The 19,963-nt window shown below is 39.4% G+C and overlaps 1 protein-coding gene across 4 annotated transcripts in view; it reads left to right on the plus strand.

The window, feature by feature from the left end:
* aass (aminoadipate-semialdehyde synthase) overlaps positions 1-17,899 on the plus strand; it is a 74,510-nt gene extending 56,611 nt beyond the window's left edge. For all 4 annotated transcript variants that reach the window (XM_043709193.1, XM_043709191.1, XM_043709192.1 and 1 more), the window contains exons 17-24: positions 1,762-1,870; positions 2,372-2,512; positions 4,440-4,607; positions 9,327-9,422; positions 10,121-10,236; positions 12,732-12,820; positions 15,166-15,342; positions 17,471-17,899. In XM_043709193.1, the coding sequence (XP_043565128.1) occupies positions 1,762-1,870; positions 2,372-2,512; positions 4,440-4,607; positions 9,327-9,422; positions 10,121-10,236; positions 12,732-12,820; positions 15,166-15,342; positions 17,471-17,586 (1,012 nt within the window). In that variant the 3' untranslated portion in view covers positions 17,587-17,899. The remainder of the gene's footprint in view (positions 1-1,761; positions 1,871-2,371; positions 2,513-4,439; positions 4,608-9,326; positions 9,423-10,120; positions 10,237-12,731; positions 12,821-15,165; positions 15,343-17,470) is intronic.
* The last annotated feature ends 2,064 nt before the right edge of the window (positions 17,900-19,963 follow it).

Genomic DNA, 19,963 nt, shown 5'->3' on the forward strand with positions numbered 1-19,963 from the left:
GAAAATGCAGAGCACACAAAAAAAATCTATAAATAAGTATGTAAGTTAGTTCACTGAGCTTGAAGGTTTGTTTACAGATGTTTTGTCACCATACTAGGTAACACCATCAGTGAGAGTCTCTGGTGAAGCGCTGGTGGTGTGCTTCAGTTGATTTCAGAAGAAATCATGCTAACACCCACAAACGGAGCTGCAGCAAGACATTATTTCAATGAGCTACATCACACTGCAGCACCCAAGAACTACAAAAAGCAGAAGGAAAAATATCGATACAATGTTTTCAAGAAAAACAGGTACCCAATAAACACAATCCACCAATTCCTCAGAAACAAACCCAAACAAGCAGACATAACGCAACCAAAAACTATAGCCACATTACCTTACATAAAAGACATATCAGAAATGACTTCCAGACTACTCAGAGCCTTTGGCATCATGGTAGCCCACAAACCTGCCAACACGCTTAAACAGCGACGAATGAAACTAAAGGATCCAATAGATACCATCAGCAAATCTAACATCATTTACCAGATGCCATGCAAGAACTGTAAAAAAACACTACATTGGACAAACTAGCAGGAAACTTGCCACCAGGATACACAAACACCAATTGGCCACCAAAGACACGACTCACTATCACTAGTTTCTATGCGTAGAGATAAAGAAGGACACCACTTTGACTGGGATAACATTCGCACACACATCCTAGGACAAGTGTAACAAAGACATGCACGAGAAGTTTTGTAGGTATGGCATTCTAACCAGAACTCCGCCAATAAACACATCGATTTAGACCCTATCAATCTTCCCGTGAAAAAAAGAACCGGAAATGCCATCACCCACCTTGAGAAACCAAGATCTATAAATAAAGAGGCGGGACATACCACCAGTGCTTCACCAGAGATTCTCACTGATGAGGTTACCTAGAATGGTGGCGAAACATCTGAAAACAAACCTTCAAGCTCAGCGAGCTAACTTACATACTTATCATCAACCTGAGCTACAAATCTTCTCAAAAATCGCTAGGATCTATAAATCATTAATGAGGGGGTGTGGATCTGTGTGGGATGCCCTTCTGAGGGTTAGTGTGGACTCACTGGGCCGAATGGCCTACTTCCACACTGTAGGGACTCTATGATTCTATTTTATATCAAAATAAGCTGGAAGCTCTTAAGGGGCAAAATGGGGAAGAGATTTGAATCATTTGAAACAGTTTGAGAGATCAGATCCGTCAGTAGTTAATCTGGTTTGAAAAAAAAATTGTCCAGTGCTTAAGCCCAAGCAAGTTCTCAATCAGCAACTGCAGTCATGAAAGTAAAATTGAAAACGTGTTCATGAATGCCAGACAATATCACTGACAGTGCCATAGATTGTAACAATCTGAGATCTGGATGCATCAACAACACTGTAGTCTTGCATGTTGTTATAAATAGTCAGACTTCCTTTTGGAAATGAGGGGAATGTTTCATCTATAGCTTATCTTTAAAATAGTTGAAAATCCTTTTTAAGGATGCCATGTGCTGCAAGTATATAACATTTGGACTCTGGGCAGTTAGTCTGTTGTGCATCTGCAGCCACATGCAGACATCAGTTGGTTTGCTGAAATAACTTGTGTGTTCCTGTTTTAAGTAAACTTAACGTGGAGCTCATCAATCCCTGGAAAGTGGTTAATCATTAACCTGAGACGTATGGAAATTATTGGGAGTAAAGAGGAGCTTGGTGATTAATTTTGAACAAATCTTTTATTGCTTATACCTCATTCAGTGCATTGGATGCTGGGATTACTGTTTTAAATGAGGTTGGTCTGGATCCGGGGATTGACCACATGCTGGCGATGAAACGCTTTGACGAGGCAAAAGAGCAAGGCTCAGTGGTGAGTGCTGTTGTCTGAAGCCATTTACTTCCAAAGATGATCAACTCTCAATTTGCGTTTGCAGTATTTATGCCAGAGAATTTAAATTTTAGTTCTGTTGATTTAGTCTAAGTAGCCAAGAAAAAAATTACTTTTCAAATCAGACTTACCTGTTAAGTAGTGAAAAAATTAAATATGTGGTGATAACTACAATAATGAACCCGACTTATACACGGTACTTGAATAAAATAGAAATTAAATGGGAACATTACCTACTCTGCCTTATTGTCGGACTAATTCAATGCGCATTATTTGGCTGGGGATTGGGGAAACACATCAGATTGTGCAAGTGTGAAGCATTGGCAATAGTTTTCATATATTGTGTGAGTAGACAGGTTTTATTAAAAGCCATGCATACTGACAGCGAAGCACATCTTTCATCAAGTTCTAAACTGAAATGTGCATTGCCTTTTCTGGGCCGTGATGTATGTTGCTATAATTTCTTCTTTTTTCTTTCATCAGATAGAGTCCTTTGTTTCATTCTGTGGAGGTCTCCCTGCCCCTGAATGTTCTGATAACCCCCTTGGGTACAAGTTTAGCTGGAGTCCGTCTGGAGCTCTGTTAAATACAATCCGCCCAGCCGTCTACTTAAAGGATGGAAAGGTAAAATATTAGTTCAACATTTTAGTTAATTATACTTGATTCCTATCTAACTGTTTCTTTCAGGCCATCCATGTCTCAGGGTCAAACAAGTCTTTTCAATAGTTAGTCCAAAAATTACCACAATCGGTATCACAAAGAGCTCATCCTTTAGTAGCTTATGAGTTGCTATGCATACAGGATCTGAAATCACATGTTAGAACATGGAGCATAGAACATTACAGCACAATGCAACAATCTGAAGCCCATCTAACCTAAACTATTCCATTATCATCCATATATTTATCCAATGACCATTTAACTGCCCTTAAACTTGGCGAGTGTACTACAGGCAGGCAGTGCATTCCAGGCCCTCTGAGTAAAGAACCCACCTCTGACATCTATCCTAGATTTATTACCCCTCAATTCAAAACTATGTCCCTTTGTGCTAGCCATCGCCATCCGAGGAAAAAGGCTCTCACTGTCCACCCTATCCAGTCCTCTGATCATCTTGTAAAATGTTCTTAGGATTTTGTTTTAAAATGTATCTTCTGCAGTTTTCCAATTTCTGAGTAGTAAAGCGCTGGATTCCACTGGAATGTGGCAGAGGTAGGTTTAATTGACGTGGTTGATCATTTGAATAGAAATAATGTGCATGGTTACAGGGAAAAGGCAGGAAATTGGCATTAATTCATAATGCTTTTTTAAAGAGGCAGTGCAGACATGGACTGAATAGCCTCCTTCTGCACTATAACACTGATTCTGAGTGTAGGGTGAGAGGTGGGTGGGTGGGTAGTCGATTGCCAGGAGGGTTATAGAGTGCCATTTATGTTAAAGGGGTAGGGTAGCTGTTGATGGGGATCAAGTGTGCCTGGTGGGTCGGAAGTAAGTTGCTAGGTGATGCCATGTCGGTGGGGAGCAAGGTGCCAGATGGGTGCTAGGTACTGGCATCAGGATGGTTAGATGAGAGCTGAAAGTGGTGAGGTTGTGAGGGTGGTCAGGTTGGCAGGTGGGTGCAGATGTGGGGTTGGGGTTCAGTAGTGTTGTCAGCTCCACTCAGTTCAGGGGGTTGGAGAGTGTTGGTCCTGGCATGTTTTCTTGGATCTGGGCAGTTTAGGTGTCGAAGGATTGGATGTTAGTTGGTGAGGAGTTTCAGATCCATGAAGGATCGGGTCCTGGGGAGCCACAGGTGTGGAGAACAGGTACCAGAGGGTCAATGGGAATTGGGTGTCAGGATGGGGCAGTGCTGCGATGGGGGTGATTGGAGTTGGACAGAGTGGAGTTTGAATCAGTGAACTGTCAAGGGGGACAGCGGGGTGTTTCTAGATTAGGGGGATGGGTGTCAGGTGCCTGTGAAGGTTTGGTAAACGTAGAGCAGCCTTTAATTCCTTTAACCCTTTTTGGATAAGTATTAAGAACTCTCTGACATTGCTGATTCTAGCTCAGTGTTGGGGGATGTTTTCAAGAAACTTTCAGATGCTGGGGAAATGCCCACTGAAAGTTTATATTACCTGGGTAATGTTGGAACTTCTGAATGGTCCTCAATTGTATGTTGCAACAATGAGGAAGATCTGGGCCACTGTCTTTTACTTATTTGGATGCATGTTTTCATTGAAGCAATGATTTTGGCCATTTTTCAGTCATATTCCGTTCAGAGAGCCTAATCTGTAATGACACATACATAAACCGATAATGTATGAAACTGATATTGGGAAGCAGTGTTCTGTTAATTATTATCCTCTATGTTCACCAGTAAATATGGGATAATAGCTCACCATATGTGACATCCTTCTAAATGCTTGTTGAGATATCCTTGGGTATTGCCAGCAAAATTATAAACTTTGCAAGTGATTTCTGAAGCTGTTATTGCACAGTAACCCAAAGGATTCTTCAGCTCACTTTTTAAATGTGTGTTTTTAGGACATAGTGTTTTTTTTTATCTGATGTGCAGGTAGTTGACATCCCAGCTGGAGGTGCTATTCTCGACAGCGCAAGTCCAATGGCCTTCTTCCCAGGTTTCAACCTAGAGGGTATACCAAACCGAGACAGCCTCAAATACGCAACATCATATGGCATTGAATCAGCTCATAGTTTGTTACGGGGTACCCTGAGGTATAAGGTAAGAAGTTAAAAATTCAAAGTTCTCAATTCAGGGTGAAAAATTGTAAGTTATCAACAGAAAATGTGTGGAACAACTGGGACTAATTATCCAAGGCCTCGTCATGCGAAGCTGATTGTTACTCTTTTATCAGGAAGAGTAACAGTAGTGCTGCTGCAGCAGCTGATCCTCAGTATGCAGTATCGTCAGCCGAAAGCAATTCTCTGACGATTTAGTGCACCTTTCTATTTATCTTGGGTGAATGAGGCTGAGCCATTTTTTTTTTTGTTTTTGTCAGCTGTGCTATGTAAGTTTGAACCCTGACAATGTATGACAAGGACAAAGAGAAGAACAAGATAAGGAGCATCGCTAACAGAACACAGCCCTGTTTGAACCTGTTGTGCTTCTCATGCAGTTCTGATGTTGCTCTGTCATACTTACATGCCATGTTGTCATTTAAAAAAAAACTAATTGAACGCCTTCAGTGGAATGTTTCCATTAGCTTAAATAAGTTCAATACTATCGTAAGATCTATGAAAGCAGTATATAATGGTCTCCTTTGGTCATTGCATTTATCTTGCAGCTCCTGTATTGAGAAAATCATCTCAACTTTTGGATCTTCCATTCTGTGATCCTGGGTTAACCAGAAAATGCAGTCTGACCAGGGTAACACAGTCTAATACTTTTCTTGAAATGGTCAGCAGGTTGAAACTTTACATCACATACATCCTGCGGCACTGGGTCCCTCCCAGAGATAGAATACATTTAAGACATCATTCTATTTCCTTTCTGCACTGTGTGGAGGAATGCTGAAGTGTATTTGTTCAATAGAGTTGCAGAACTATTTGTTTTTGTCTGTGTGGGAGCTTGGCTCATGGACATAATTTCAGTGCTGGAGCCAAGATAAGAATCATAGAATCCCTACAGTGTGGAACATGCCCTTCGGCCCAAAAAGTCCACACCGATCCTGTGAAGAGTAACCCAGCCAGGTCCATTCCCCTACACTATTACTCTACACTTACCCCTGAGTAAGGCACCGAACCTACACCTTCCTGAACATTATGGACAATTTTGCATGGCCAATCCACCTGACCTGCACATCTTTGGACCGTGAGAGGAAACTGGAGTACCCAGAGGAAACCCACGCAGACACAGGGAGAATGTGGAAATTCCACACAGACAGTCGCCTGAGGTTGGAAGTGAGTTCCGTACAGCAAAGTGTAAACCTTGTTCATACACGTTCTCTGTTGGATGAACTTGGAATGTTTTGCTTTGTTATCCACTCTTGGCAAGCCTGGTCTCTTGTGAGAAGGCTGTATTGATTTTCAGCCTATCAGGGTATATGTTGATCACTGCTATTGTGGCTGAAAGGCCACAAGTTATAAGTGGCCTTTCAGTCCTGTAGACTGGTCCTGACATGCCAACTTGACAATCAAAAAGGTGGCATCTTCAACTTGTTTTACTTAATTGCCTGATGCAATGGATTCTGTTCGCTTGTTGACCAGAGACTCTAACTTCCAAGTACTCACTGAAGGAGATGGATCATGGAAAATGAGCTTCTGACTGCTTGAGAGATAGGTATTGGCTGACCAATGGGACATGATGGTTCCTTTCACTGTCACAGACAGCCTCCCAGCACCTGTCCTGTTCATTGGTCTGTACTATAACCTATAACTGCTGTCTCCTGGGTTGCATTAATGCTCTGCTGTTGAACTAGAACGTCCTCTCCAGGGCACCAGCCTGTGCAAAATCTGTGGAGAGCAGATGTCAAGGTATTCCTTTTCAAGTTCCCTAGTTGGAATCAAAGGAATGCAAAATGCCAAGTGCTGTTCTGAGGGAGGGTCACTGGACCTGAAACATGAACTCTGATACTGCCAAACCTCAGCAATTTCTGGTTTTGATGCAAAGTACTGGGTTTGGCATGGGCTTCAGTAGTTGACTGAAGGACAACATATTGAGACATCAGTTTGGCCAAGTGCACCACTCGAGAATTTTGTCAGAATTTGCTCCCTTGGCTTTCACTCTCCTGAGACATCCACAAGGTAGTGGAGTTATTTGCATACCTCCGGGAGTTTGGTTCATGAGTGCCAGGGTTTAACCACATGTCTTTGGAGTTGCCCATTGCATGGCTGGGGCAAAAGCCTTGTCAGAGCTCCTCTGGAGTTTTGACTTGGAGCCTCAAGGGGCCTAGTTTCTTGACACCAAAAGGAGGCAGGAACTGGGGACTTGCTGATGGAAAGACTGTGTCCTACAGGGTGAGATTTGCACATTTGACTTTTTTTTCATATCGCTGCTAGTATAAAAATGAAAAGCAAATTAGTGTGAAAACGAGAAGTAGCAAGCTAACTCTCTTCATCCATACGTGAGACACCTCACTGCAAACTGTTGGATGTGCAAGTTAGGTATAATGAGTCTAATATTGTGAGGGAGTACCTACATTAGTGAAGAGGAAATGTCTATAGATGTAGTCTAAGTGGACTTCCAGGAGACACCCAGCATAGTTCCACTTAAAGGAATTACCTAAAATGGAAACTCCTGGGAATAAAGGAAAATGATTAATCTGATTTAGACATAGGCCAGATGATGGCAGTTAGGACAGGTTTCAAAGAAAATGTTCCATAAGAACATGTGCATGGGTTTCATCCTTTTGGAAGGATGCAGTGCAGTTCCACTGGAATGTTCCCAGGATTTTGGGGGTTGTATTATGTACCCTGGGATGTAGAAAGTGGAGGATGATTGAATTGAGGGTTTAGGAATTTAGAAAGTAATTGGAAGGGTAGAAGCAGGAAAGCATTTCCTGGTGGTGAGGGAGTCCAGAACAAAAGCTAGGAATCCTAAAATCAGTGTCAACCATCTGGGAGAAAAGTTAGAAAATACTTCTTCATACAACAATGGTAGAAGTGTGAAAGATTGTCCCACAAAAATAGTTGTTCAGTCAATAATTTTCATCTGTGATTGATAGATTTTTTTTTTTGTTTTGCTAGGCAAGGCTGGAGATCTGGAGCGAAAAGAGGCAAATAAATTGATTAGCAATGATCTCTCTGGATTGTGGAGTAGTTTACATGCGCTGTTCTTTTGTTCCTAATAAAACCTTCCTCTTAAAACCTTCCCTAATAAAAACCAAAAGAACTGCGGATGCTGTAAATCAGAGACAAAAACCGAAGTTTCTGGAAAAGCTCAACAGGTCTGGCAGCATCTGTGGAGAGAAATCAGTTCAACAGTTCTGAGGAAGGGTCATGGGACCCAAATCGTTAACTCTGATTTCTCTTCATGATGCTGCTAGACCTACTGAGTTTTTCCAGCAACTTCTGTTTTTGATTAAAACTTTACCTTCTGGATATATTAACAAGTCTGTTGTTGCATTTTGTAACCCCTTTTTAAAAATAGTGACACAGTTTTATCCCCTGTCTCCAGCTATGCTGAACTTAACTGTAATTGCTCATATGATATATAATAGACCTATTTCTTGCAGATTCATTTGAGCAATTTAACACACTGAGGTTGGAAATTAACTTTCAAATGAGTCATCAGGTGGCTAACATTGTCGCTGACTTTGAAGGAATCACATACATACTCCTGGAGCAGCCTTGCTGTTCTTCTTTATTGAACTCTCACTCCTGTCTCTCTCTGGCAGTGTAACTCTAGAAAATGTTAAACGTCCAATTTCAATTGGTTGCGTCAATGTGGTGAAGACACAAGAAGAGCCTGTTACCATTGTCTGTGTTGATCAGTGATTGTATTTGAGAATGCAGTTTATATAATTTTATCTTTCTGATTTTCATCTCTCCTGATCTTTAATGTGCGCATGGAATGGTGTCTGACAGCTCTCAAATCCTCCTAAATCTCTGCCCTCCTTCAATTCTGACCTCTTGTGCATCTCCAATTTTTATTGCTCCATCATTGAAAGCTATGCTTTCTGCTATCTGTGTCCTTGGCTCTGGAATTCCTTCCTTAAACCTTTTGTTTACCTCTCTCTCACTTTTTTCCTCCTTTTTAAGACACCTGTTAAAATCTACATCTCTGATAAAATCAGCTTATCCTACCTCCTTGTGTTTGGTGTGATACATTCTGTTATTGCTCCTGTGATGCTTCATGCATTGTCTCAAAATATAAGGATGCTGTCCGAATGCAAGTTACTATTGTATTTCCCTCTTTTCTGGATACCTTCACTATTAATGAAGCTTTCAGACAAATTTTTATGGGTCTGTCTAATTTACTAATGCTCTGTTCACTTCAGAATCTTATCCTTGGCATTTCACTGAGAAATAAATTGTCATGCAGTTTCACCATTTCTTTTTTTTTCATTTTATACTATTTTCCAGACAGATTTAAGATTCTAATATTCCTTTAGAGCAATAGTTTTTATAGGCCTATTTTTGTGAAGACTATTTCTTGTCATGTGTTTAATATCAGCATCTGTTTTCTGCTCCAAATCCATATGTGCAATAATCCAGCTGGTCTTGACTGAGTGAGCTTTCCTGTATATTTCAGAGGATTTAAGGAATTGGCTTTCATGATTTGTCCAAGAAAGATTTAACCATTTTCATCTTCTTAGCTAAGAAGTTGATTCATTAAATATTCACCAACAGCCATCCGCTATACCACAGGAAACAAATGTCAAGCACCTTAAACAAGATCCTGGATGATGCTTAATCTGTTGAAGATTTTTGTAATTTGCAGTGCAGACCAATAATGAGACATATATGACCTGAATACGTATTGTCCTGTGTCCTCTTTCAGGGATATGCAAATGTAGTGAAAGGATTTCACAAGCTAGGATTGATCAATCCTGACCCATGCCAGCTACTTAGTCCTGACGGTCCTCCTTTAACTTGGGTATGTCTGAATATTTAAAAAAAAAATTCAATAAAAAGTAAGAGATTTATTCTGAGAGTTTTGGATGCTCAGTGTTAAATGATTGCTGCTGAAATATGGAATACTGTCCTTCTCTAATCCTATTTCTGAACTAAATTACTGTTACTAACAGTATCTAGTTCATTTTTTTTGAGTCATTATATGACTCATTTTAAGTACTTGTTTTCTCCAGACTTTCTGATATGAAGCTTTTTGAGAAGTGCTGAAACTGCTTTTGTTTATCTTTATTTATTCCAAATTGTTTATTTTTAAGCAATTGTTTTTTTTTCAAGTGTAGTAAGAGAACATTCATTTCCAACACGGAGAGCTGTTCACCGAAAACTGTTCATCAAAACTCCTAGTCTTTTGAGAGAAAGACGGGATTGCTATGGTCCCAGTCCTTTCATGCATTTGTGCAACCAACTATGCAACATGCCACAGTCCTGTCTCTCCGGTTACATTCCTTGCTATTTGTTTGGTAAAATAGCAGCTTTAACTTGGTGCATAACCTTTGATGAGAACAATGAAGATGTTCACCTTGTTTGGAAAACTCCATTCAGGATTTGTTTAACCAGTAATTGATTTAAATAATATGTAAGTTTAACAGTGTAGCATGAGAGTAGAAAGTGCCTTATTTATTATTTTCCAAACTATTTGAAACTCTAATGTTTGTTGAACAGAGAGAACTGATGTGTAACTTGGTAGAAATCGCACCATCCAGTAGTTTGCAAAGACTCCAAGAAGCTGTTTATGATAAGATTGGAAGAGATGATCACAGAATGAGCACTCTGACATGGTAAGACAACCATTGATTTTAATTCGACTATTGATTCTGTTCTTTCTGCTAAATACACACACCCTCATCTCCAGTTTTCTGACAAGGCCAGAGTTTTCAATTTGTCACTGGCAATCAGTTCAGTGATAAATTGATGCAATAGCAATGAACTGAACAATGTACATGTATGATGCTTATTAATGTTTGTTCAGCAGTTGATCTAGCAGTCCAGCTGAGGACTTGGGGAATACAGTTTCAGGGTATCATAGTTGTGGGTATGTTCACTGAGCTGGGAAGTTGATTTGCAAATGTTTCATCCCCTGTCTAGGTGACATCTTCAGTGCTTTGGAGTGTCCTGTGAAGTGCTGCTGTACTGTGTCTTCTGGAATTTATTTCGTTCCATTCCTGCTGTTTCTGGTTGCTGATTCAGGTCGTTCTTTGTAGTGGCCGGTATATTGGGTCTAGGTCCATGTGCTTGTTGATATAGTCTGTAGATGAGTGCCATGCTTCCAGAAATTCTCTGGCTGTCCTCTGTTTAGCTTGTTCTATGATCGCTGTGTTATCCCAATTGAATTTGTGGTCCTTGTCACCCGTGTGTGGCTACGAGGGACACTTGGTCGTGGTGTTTGGTGGTAGTTGGTGTTCGTAGATATGGATTGCTAGTTTGCCCTATATAGTGTTTTGTGCAGTCTTTGCATGGAATCTTGTAAATTATGTTTGTCTTGCACATGGTGGGTATCGGGCCTGTTGTCCTGGTGAGCTGTTGCACTTCATAGGAGGCTCCAATGCACTGAAGATGTCACCTAGACAGGGGACAAAATGTCTGCAAATCAGCGAACATACCCACAATTACAACTGGCACCCGAGCTTTTACACAAACCTTGAATTTCAGGGTGTAACAGAATAAGGGTTCTGGCAGACAGGGCAGTCTTTCTGAGAATCAAACTCATCACATTCAGGACTATGTGGAGAAAAAAGAGTTGCCAAGTATTTATCTGCTTTGATCAACCAAGTGGTGATAGAAACCTTTGTAATTGAAAGAGATGATACATTTCTAATTCCTTTGCTATAATGCAGCTGTTTATTAAAGCAGTAGCCAGATACTTATCTGAAAGTATGCTATGTCTCTGTGTCCTTGCTGAGAGAACAAGATAATGTTTTTTTTTCTCACACTGCTTGTGCTGTTATACAAACATTGAAAGTTTGTGACAATTTGCTAGTCTCTTTGGGGTTTCCACTAAAGTTATGTCATGATTCTGATAAATTTAGAATTCTTTGTTCATTCTGAATCAGCGTGGGCACTTTAACTTTTCATTTATTCATTCACTGGATGCAGACATCGCTGGCTGGATCAGTATTTATTATTTATCCCTAATTGTCCATAAGAAGATGATAGTGAGCTGCCTTCTAGAACTGCAGTTCATGTGCCTTAGATACATCTATAATGCCATTAGGGAGGGAGTTCCAGGACTTTGACACAGTGACAGTGGAAAACATGCCAACATATTTCCATCTCTCGGATGATAAGTGGCTTGAAGGAGAACTTGCAGGTGATGTTTCCATGTATCAATGGCCCTTATCCTTCTGCATGGTAGCAGTTGTGAGTTTAGAAGGTGCCATCTGAGGAGCCTTGGCAAATTTCTGAGGTGCATCTTGTAGTTGGTACACACTGCTATGACAGAATGTCTGTGGAGAGAGTGAATGTTTTTGGATGTGCTGTCAGGTAAAGTGGGCTGCTTTCTCCTAGACAGTGTGAAGTTGTTGGAGCTGCCCTCATTTGGGCAAGTGGAGAGCATTCCATCATATGCCTGATTTTATGCCTTGTAGATCCTGGCCAGTCAGGAGATAAATTACTTGCCACAGAATTCTTAGTCCCTGACCTGCTCTTGTAGCCACACTGCTAGTCCAATTCAGTTTCTGGTCAATGGTAACCCCCAGAATGTTGATAGAGGGAGTTTCAGCAACGGTAATGTCATTGAATCTCCAAGTGATGATGGTTATTTTCTCTCTTGTTGGTCATTGATTGGCACTTGTGTGGCTCATCTGACCAAGAATTGTCCATGTCTTACTGCATTTGGAGATGGACTGCTTCAGTATCTGAGGGGTTGCAAATGCTGGTGATTATTATGCAATTGTCAGCAAACATAAACACATCTGATGTTATAATGAAGAGAAGGTCATTTGATGAAGCAGCTGAAGCTGATTGGTCCGAGTACCAAGGAGCTCCTGCAGAAATGTCTTAAACTGAGATGACTGACCTCCAACAACTGCAATCATCCTTCTTTGATTTAAGTATGACTCCAACCAGCTGAGAGTTTGCTCCTCAGATGTCTCTTTGCACTTTTCTTTCCTCTCTCTCTCTCACACACACACACAAAGACTTGATGAAGTAGAGAACGTTTTGTTGAGTCCTTTGATATGTGTCAGTCATAGATTGTCTTTATTCCAGTTTAAATGGCTATAATTGGTCAAAATGCCTTATTGCTTGTTGTGACATTTATTTGCTTTTGATAAAGGCTTGGCCTCTTTGACGATGAACCAATTCAGAAAGAAATGAGCCTTCTGGAGACTTTTGCGAAGCACATTGAGCCAAAACTTATCTATGGTATGAACAGCATTACATTTTGCCATGTTTTAACTTTACTAAATTTACCAACTTTTTATTTTGTTTTAAATAAACCATTGTGTAATTACAAAACAATGAATCATAAATGATAACCAAAAAAAAGCATGACTTACAAAATTCAAACACCTTGCTTTTAATAAGTTCCAATTGAAATGTTAGCCCTTTAGTTAAAACTCTGGACATTTAGATATCCATTGGAACTCCACTTATGAGAAGTCCATATTGGTATTTGCTGCTCAGTCCAGCCCACTATCTTATTAAATAGCAATATCATCAGATGTTAGTTGGATTTTTACTTAAAAGAAACATGGCATGAAGAATTTTTTTCTATTCTTAATGTTCTGTGTTAAGAATAATTACTAGGAATGGAAATATTTGTATTAATGTAGCATCTGTCATGTTTCCCCAAAGCACACTACAACCAATAAAGTGTTTCAAAATTTTAGTTGCACTGTGTGCATAACGAGGAAGAAATGGAGCCTTTCACTGGAATCAGTTTCCAGTCCTATTCTAGCATCACATTTCAATTGGACATCTAACTCTGCACTTGATAACAGTGAGAGAGTGGTCACTATTTCATAAGAGCGATGATAAGTTTAATAAGGTGGGGGAGGGAAAACTAAAACACAATGAAATAAAATGCTTTGATTAAAACAATTGTGCTGCAAATATACAGTATATCTCTTTTAAATGACATCTGTCTTATTATCTCCACAGTTTTTGCTGCTTTTAGTGAAAACTGTACAACTGCTGTCACATTTAGTTGATGAGTTGAGCTGTTTCTAGTACATTTGAGAAACACAAGTTGGCAGACAGCGAAGGTTACCTTCAAGTATAAGAGGATCTTGATTAGATCTGCCAGTGGGCCGAGGAGTGGCAGATGGAGTTTAATTTAGATAAACATGAGATGCTGCATTTTGGAAAGGCTAATCAGGGCAGGACTTATACACTTAATGGTGAGGTCCTGTGGAGTGTTGCTGAGCAAACAGACCTTGGAGTGCAGATTAATTATTTCTTGAAAGTAGAGTCGCAGGTAGATAGGATAGTGAAGAAGGCATTAGGTATGCTTTCCTTTGTTGGTCAGAGCATTGAGAATGGGAGTTGGGAGGTCATGTTGCCGCTGTACAGAACATTGGTTAGGCCACTTTTGGAATATTGTGTGCAATTCTGGTCTCCCTCCTATAGGAAGGATGTTGTGAAACTTGAAATTATACAGAAATGATTTAGAAGGATGGTGCCAGGGTTGGAAGGTTTGAGCAATAGGAAGAGGCTGAAAAGGCTGGGGCTGTTTTCCCTGGAGCGTCAGAGGCTGAGGGGTGACCTTATAGAGATCTATTAAAACATGAGGATAAATAGACAGTATTTTCCCTGGGGTGGGGGAATCCAGAAATGGAGGGCATAGGTTTAGGATGAGAGGGGAAAGATTTAAATAGGACCAAAGGGGCAACTTTTTCATGTAGAGAGTGGTGCATGTATGGAATGAGCTGCCAGGGGAAGTGGTGGAGGCTGGTACAATTACAACATTTAAAAGGCATCTGGATGCGTATATGAATAGGAAGGGTTTGAAGGGAAATGGGCCAAGTACTGGCACATGGGACTAGGATATCAGCATAGACCAGTTGGATCAAAGGGTTTCCATGCTGTACATTTCTATGACTCTATATTTATAGCATCGAGAGTGAATTTGAGCCAACAGCAAACTATGATTGTGTGTATTAACAAGAAATCTCATCTAATCACTTCAGTCAAAATTGCCCATCCTAGGTTGAAGATGGAGGTTGAGAACTATTATTTTGTTGTTTATCTGTGTCATTCCTTATGCAATAGGGACAGGGTTAAACCAGCTCTACAATCAAGCCCACAAGGCTATAATTCTTGAGTTTTGCTGAAAAAAGTTTTTTTTACTTGAAATCATGTACTCATCAGGATAATTTGCAAAGAATACCAAATGTTCATACTGTATGAGAGGACAGTGCTGATTATTTGGCATAATCAAGGATTAAGAGTATAAGATGTGAAGATGTTTTCATATAGTGTTTTGGTCAAGATCTTATTTAATGGAGTCTGCAGTTTCAATGGAACATCTGGTCTATTCCTGCCTTTGTTTTTTATGCTGAGTTAAGATTGCTATTGTACTGAAGTGGTATGGTCATGCACATTTAATGTATGGTCTAACATGTATTTTATCCAGCTTAATTTCAGTGGGCAATATGTTTAGTTGAGAAGATGTGGAACTGTGATCCTCCACCTTCAATATGTGAAAACAGCTTTTGATTCTAGTTGTCTAACAGATCCCTGTTTGAACACTATCTGTTTTGTTTCAGCTCCTGGTGAAAGAGACTTGGTTGTCTTGAGGAACAGTGTTGGCATTAGACACGCTTCGGGTCAACTAGAAACTAAGCATGATAGTCTGGTGGTCTACGGTGATGTTGGGGGTTTCTCAGCAATGGCAAAAACTGTTGGCTACCCATGTGCCATCGGTGCTGAGATGGTTTTAGATGGTAATCCCTTTTACTTGTTCATAAAGTGATATATTTGAAGATCACACTGATGTTTCTCTTCATTCTGCATACTTTTGGTTTCTGTGTGGTGACTTTGAATAATGCTCGGACAAATCCTGGACCCTAATGAAAATTTACACGGTAAACCAGAGATCCCAGACAAAAATGATGCAAATACATCCTTTACCCCACAGTCCCAGTCAACTTTGGACTGATGTAGAGACGTTAATCTTGTTCTTAGAAACTTTGGATTCCAGCCAAAATCTAGATTGGCGTCAGTGCATTATTGAATATTGGAAGTTTCAGGTTTCATTGAACGCCTATTGCACATTTCCTGCCCATTCAGGAAGATTATAGCAATTTAATCACACTGTTCTCTTGGTGTTCTGAGAAATTCTTTTTGTGTGGGATGGTGGCAAGTGCCACATTTATTGCCCATAACTAATTGAGTACCTTGCTAGGAATAGTTCTGACAGCACTTAAGAATCAACCATATATTTATGGGTCTGGAGTCACATGTAGGTTAAGATGGCACATTTCCTTCCCTCAAAATCATTACTAAAGTAGGTTTTCTTTTTAATGGCGATCAAGAATAGTTACATGATCACGATTAAACTGGCTTTTAATTCCAGCTTTTTTTAAATTGAATTTGAATTTCACCATCTGCCATGAAGAAACTCAAACCCATGTCTCCAGAACAGGGGCTAGAGTTCTGGATTACTAGTTCAGTGGCATTACCACTGTCACCACCTCACCTCAATTAATAACATGAGAACCGATTAACTGGCCATTTGTCCCAGTTGTGTTTTTGGATCTTGCTTCATGATCACAAAAAAGAAAATGCAATGCTGCAGACATAAATAATTGCAGAACCAATTTCTTGGCTAAGGATGATGGGAGAAAATGCCAATGCAGATGCTTATTACTGATTACTACTGAGCTCAGTTAAAACATTGAAAAGCTGTTATAATTATCTGGAACAGGCTGGGGAGAGTGGGAGGTGTGAAACTTTAGTGGCCCTTAAAATCATAACAAAGTTAGGATAAATGAAAAGAAAATATTTCCACTTGAAGAATCTGAAACAAAGGATCATAATTTAATTGACACCAGTAAGGAATTTCAGAGTAGCAACTTTACAAAGATGACTGAAAACTATAACCAATTGTAACACTTGAGGCAAAAAGCATAGATGCATTTAAATGGAAATTTAGATAAATAGATGAAGAAAGAAACAGAAGATTATTGTTGTGGTTCTGTTCGCCGAGCTGGGAATTTGTGTTGCAGACGTTTCGTCCCCTGTCTAGGTGACATCCTCAGTGCTTGGGAGCCTCCTGTGAAGCGCTTCTGTGATCTTTCCTCCGACATGAACACCAACTAGCCACGAAACGACACGACCAGCTATCCTTAGTAGCCACACACGCAGATGACAACAACATGAGTTCGACTGGGAAAACACTATTATGATAGGACAAGCCAAACAGAGAACAGCCAGGGAATTCCTAGAGGCATGGCACTCATCCACAGATTCAATCAATAAGCGCATCGACCTGGACCCAATATACCGACCACGGCAACGGACAGCTGGAACTGATTAGCGGAAGCGGCAGAGACAAACCACTATAAATGCCGGAGGAAACATCACAGAAGCGCTTCACAGGAGGCTCCCAAGCACTGAGGATCTCACCTAGACAGGGGACGAAACGTCTGCAACACAAATTCCCAGCTCTGCGAACAGAACCACAACAACGAGCACCCGAGCTAAAAATCTTCTCACAAACTTTGAACAGAAGATTATCTTGATAGTGTTAAATGAAGTAAGGTGGAGGGAGGAGCCTAGGGAGAATAAACATCTGTTTTAAAGCTATAATTTTAATGTAACTTCTTGTCAAGACATTTTAAAAAGGAACTGATTTTAAAAAGGTGTTTTTCAGTTGGTGAGTGAGCTTGGTAGAAGTGTTAAGCCTGTAGTTGTGGACATATAAAGGACAAATATGTTCTATCATCAATGTTCATTGATAATTGCCTTACTCTGATATGTATTCCTTCACTTTCTCTTCACTTATCCACAAAAGTCATTGTGCTACATTCAATTCCATAACATTTTTGAAATTTCATTATGTTTTAACAGGTGAAATCTCCACTAAAGGAATACTTGGTCCGATGACCAAAGATATCTATCAACCAGTTCTGGATCGCATCAAGGCTGAAGGCATTTTGTACACTTCAAGCAGTACCTTTTCATGACTTGGAAATTATTCAGTAATATTCCAGCCTTAGTTTTCCATAGATTTTATTTACCACAAGCACTTATCAAATTTTTATCTGCATATTCAAATTACTTCTGTGAAATTCTTCGTTCACTCACTGCTACTGATCTTTCTTCGGTGTGTGGTCAATTATAATTTAAAAGGTGCAATACTTAATGGCACTTCTAATCATTGTAGACTGCAAGTTGCAATAATTAACTGTTAATAATACGGAATTTATTTGTTTGAAGTAACATTGTGACGTCCAGCAGTTTTTCAGATATGTGAATAAAGTTGACCATTCTCCAACAGTTTCAATACAACTTCAATTTTTATTGATAATACTTTGAGTGATCTTGTCTCACTCGATGCATCTTGAAACACTCTAAGGTTCAATATTGCTGAAGAAATTATGTTTATGGTTGAAAAGCTGTTTAAAGGCAAGGGCTTTTCTCTTAATTCTTCCTGGAGAAATCTCAGGGTTTAAATATCTACTTTCTTCTTAATACATCTGACTTTAAGTTGAAAAGTTAAATGAAAACATCAGTCATTATCAAAATCATTTCAGGGAAGAGTGTTTCGTTCTGATTTCCCAATAACATTCCCAACATCTCTCCAACCCACCCCATATATCCGTATTGAATAAAATAGGGTTTGTGCTCATCTGTCCAGTTGTAAAGGCACCACATAGGAAAGGGGTAGATTAGAAAAATCTGATCACTTAATTCTAATACCCTATAGTTTTGTCTGTTTAGAATGCTTGCAAAAAATTAATGCACCTATCACATTAAGACATTAAGAATACATGCAGAAGTATTTCAATAATTATCTAATAGTTGCCTAACCCCTTTTTACTAGTAATACAGTATCTTTTCTATAATATTTCATAGATTTTCAGTACTTGTGAAAATCCTCTTCTGTGAATTTTAACATCAAGTTGTTTTCTTTTTGTTTCTGCACCCCCCCCTATGATTTTTCTTTCACTAAGTGCAGCGTTTTAAAGACTTGTCTGTGAAATAAACACAGATGAAAAGGACGGAGCAAACATTTCTGCATCAAAAACTAACAGCAGAGCTTAGGATAGTATTCCGATATTTATTAGATACCTGGGTGGGCTGCAGAAGGAGGCAGCAGTCTTAGAATGATACAGCACAAGCAGTGACTTGTGTTTTTGGTAGGGTCTTACAATTGGTTTTCACTCTGTCCAAAGTCTTGTTCACAAAAATTACTTCAAGTATTCATCCAATTCCCTTTCACCATGTCTATAGAATCTTTTGTTATCCATTCAGTTGGTATATTCCAGATCATAATTCAGTTCTTTAAAAAATGTTTCCACATGCCACCTCTGGTTTTTCTTGCAACTGACCCTTTACAAATACAAACAGAATCATTTATCCAAACTATTCTTGATTTTGAACGCCTATATCAAAAATCATCTTCTCTATCATAACAGCAACTCCTGTCACTACCACCAACAACCCCCCCCCCCCCCCCCCTTCTAATTTTAAACACTATGTTTTTGTTATTCAGGGAGCTCTATCAAACTTTGGCACCCTAGTTGGAATATGTCCATTCTCAATCTGAACTATCCCTTTAAACAACTGTTCTGCTGTGCACACATCCTCTCTTGCCTTTACAAAGTTCCATCAGGACAAATCCTCGTTCCTAGTACTACATGCTAATTTTCCATTACGATGTTGAATCCAAACTGGTTCACGTGACCAGAGCCTTCCACTCCCATTCAAATATCTTTTCAATCCAGTTCAAAATGGCTGTAATCCAGTTAGACCTGCCATCCAATGTTCTTGCTTAGTGTTCTTGTTATTCATTGATTAATTATTGCCTTTCCAGACAAATGTCATTTTCATTAGAAGGTTTCCAATTTTTTTCATTCAGGCTTCAAATAAAATGCAAAGCACAAACTTTGGCATATAAGTTAACAAATGGTATAGGTTATAGACAGAGTAATTTACATTGATAGCAAAAGAATTACCTGTGTGCTGAACAACATACAGGGAGAGAATTAATACATCTATGTTTTAAGCAGGCTTACTGGATAATACTTTAAAGTTAAACTCCAAACTGCATTTCTATTGTACAAAAAGGATTATTTTATTAATATTTTTCTTTCCAGAGTCTCAATATTGTAATCGACATTCCTAATTCTGCATTTTGGCCAAAGGTTAAATGCAGGACTGACATTAGGTAGGTGTTTTATATAAGAAGTAAGGATGCTTTAAAGCTGCTGTAGATATGAAAGTTAATCTCTAACTCCAGACATGTTGACAGATGTGCCTCACTAGGTGCTATTGGCACACTCCCAATAATGACCGCCAGTGCTAATCAGCTGGTAAATCTCATTTTAATTCTTCTGC

The sequence above is a fragment of the Chiloscyllium plagiosum genome, chromosome 19 (genome assembly GCF_004010195.1).
Source record: "Chiloscyllium plagiosum isolate BGI_BamShark_2017 chromosome 19, ASM401019v2, whole genome shotgun sequence".
Taxonomy (NCBI): Eukaryota; Metazoa; Chordata; class Chondrichthyes; order Orectolobiformes; family Hemiscylliidae; genus Chiloscyllium; species Chiloscyllium plagiosum.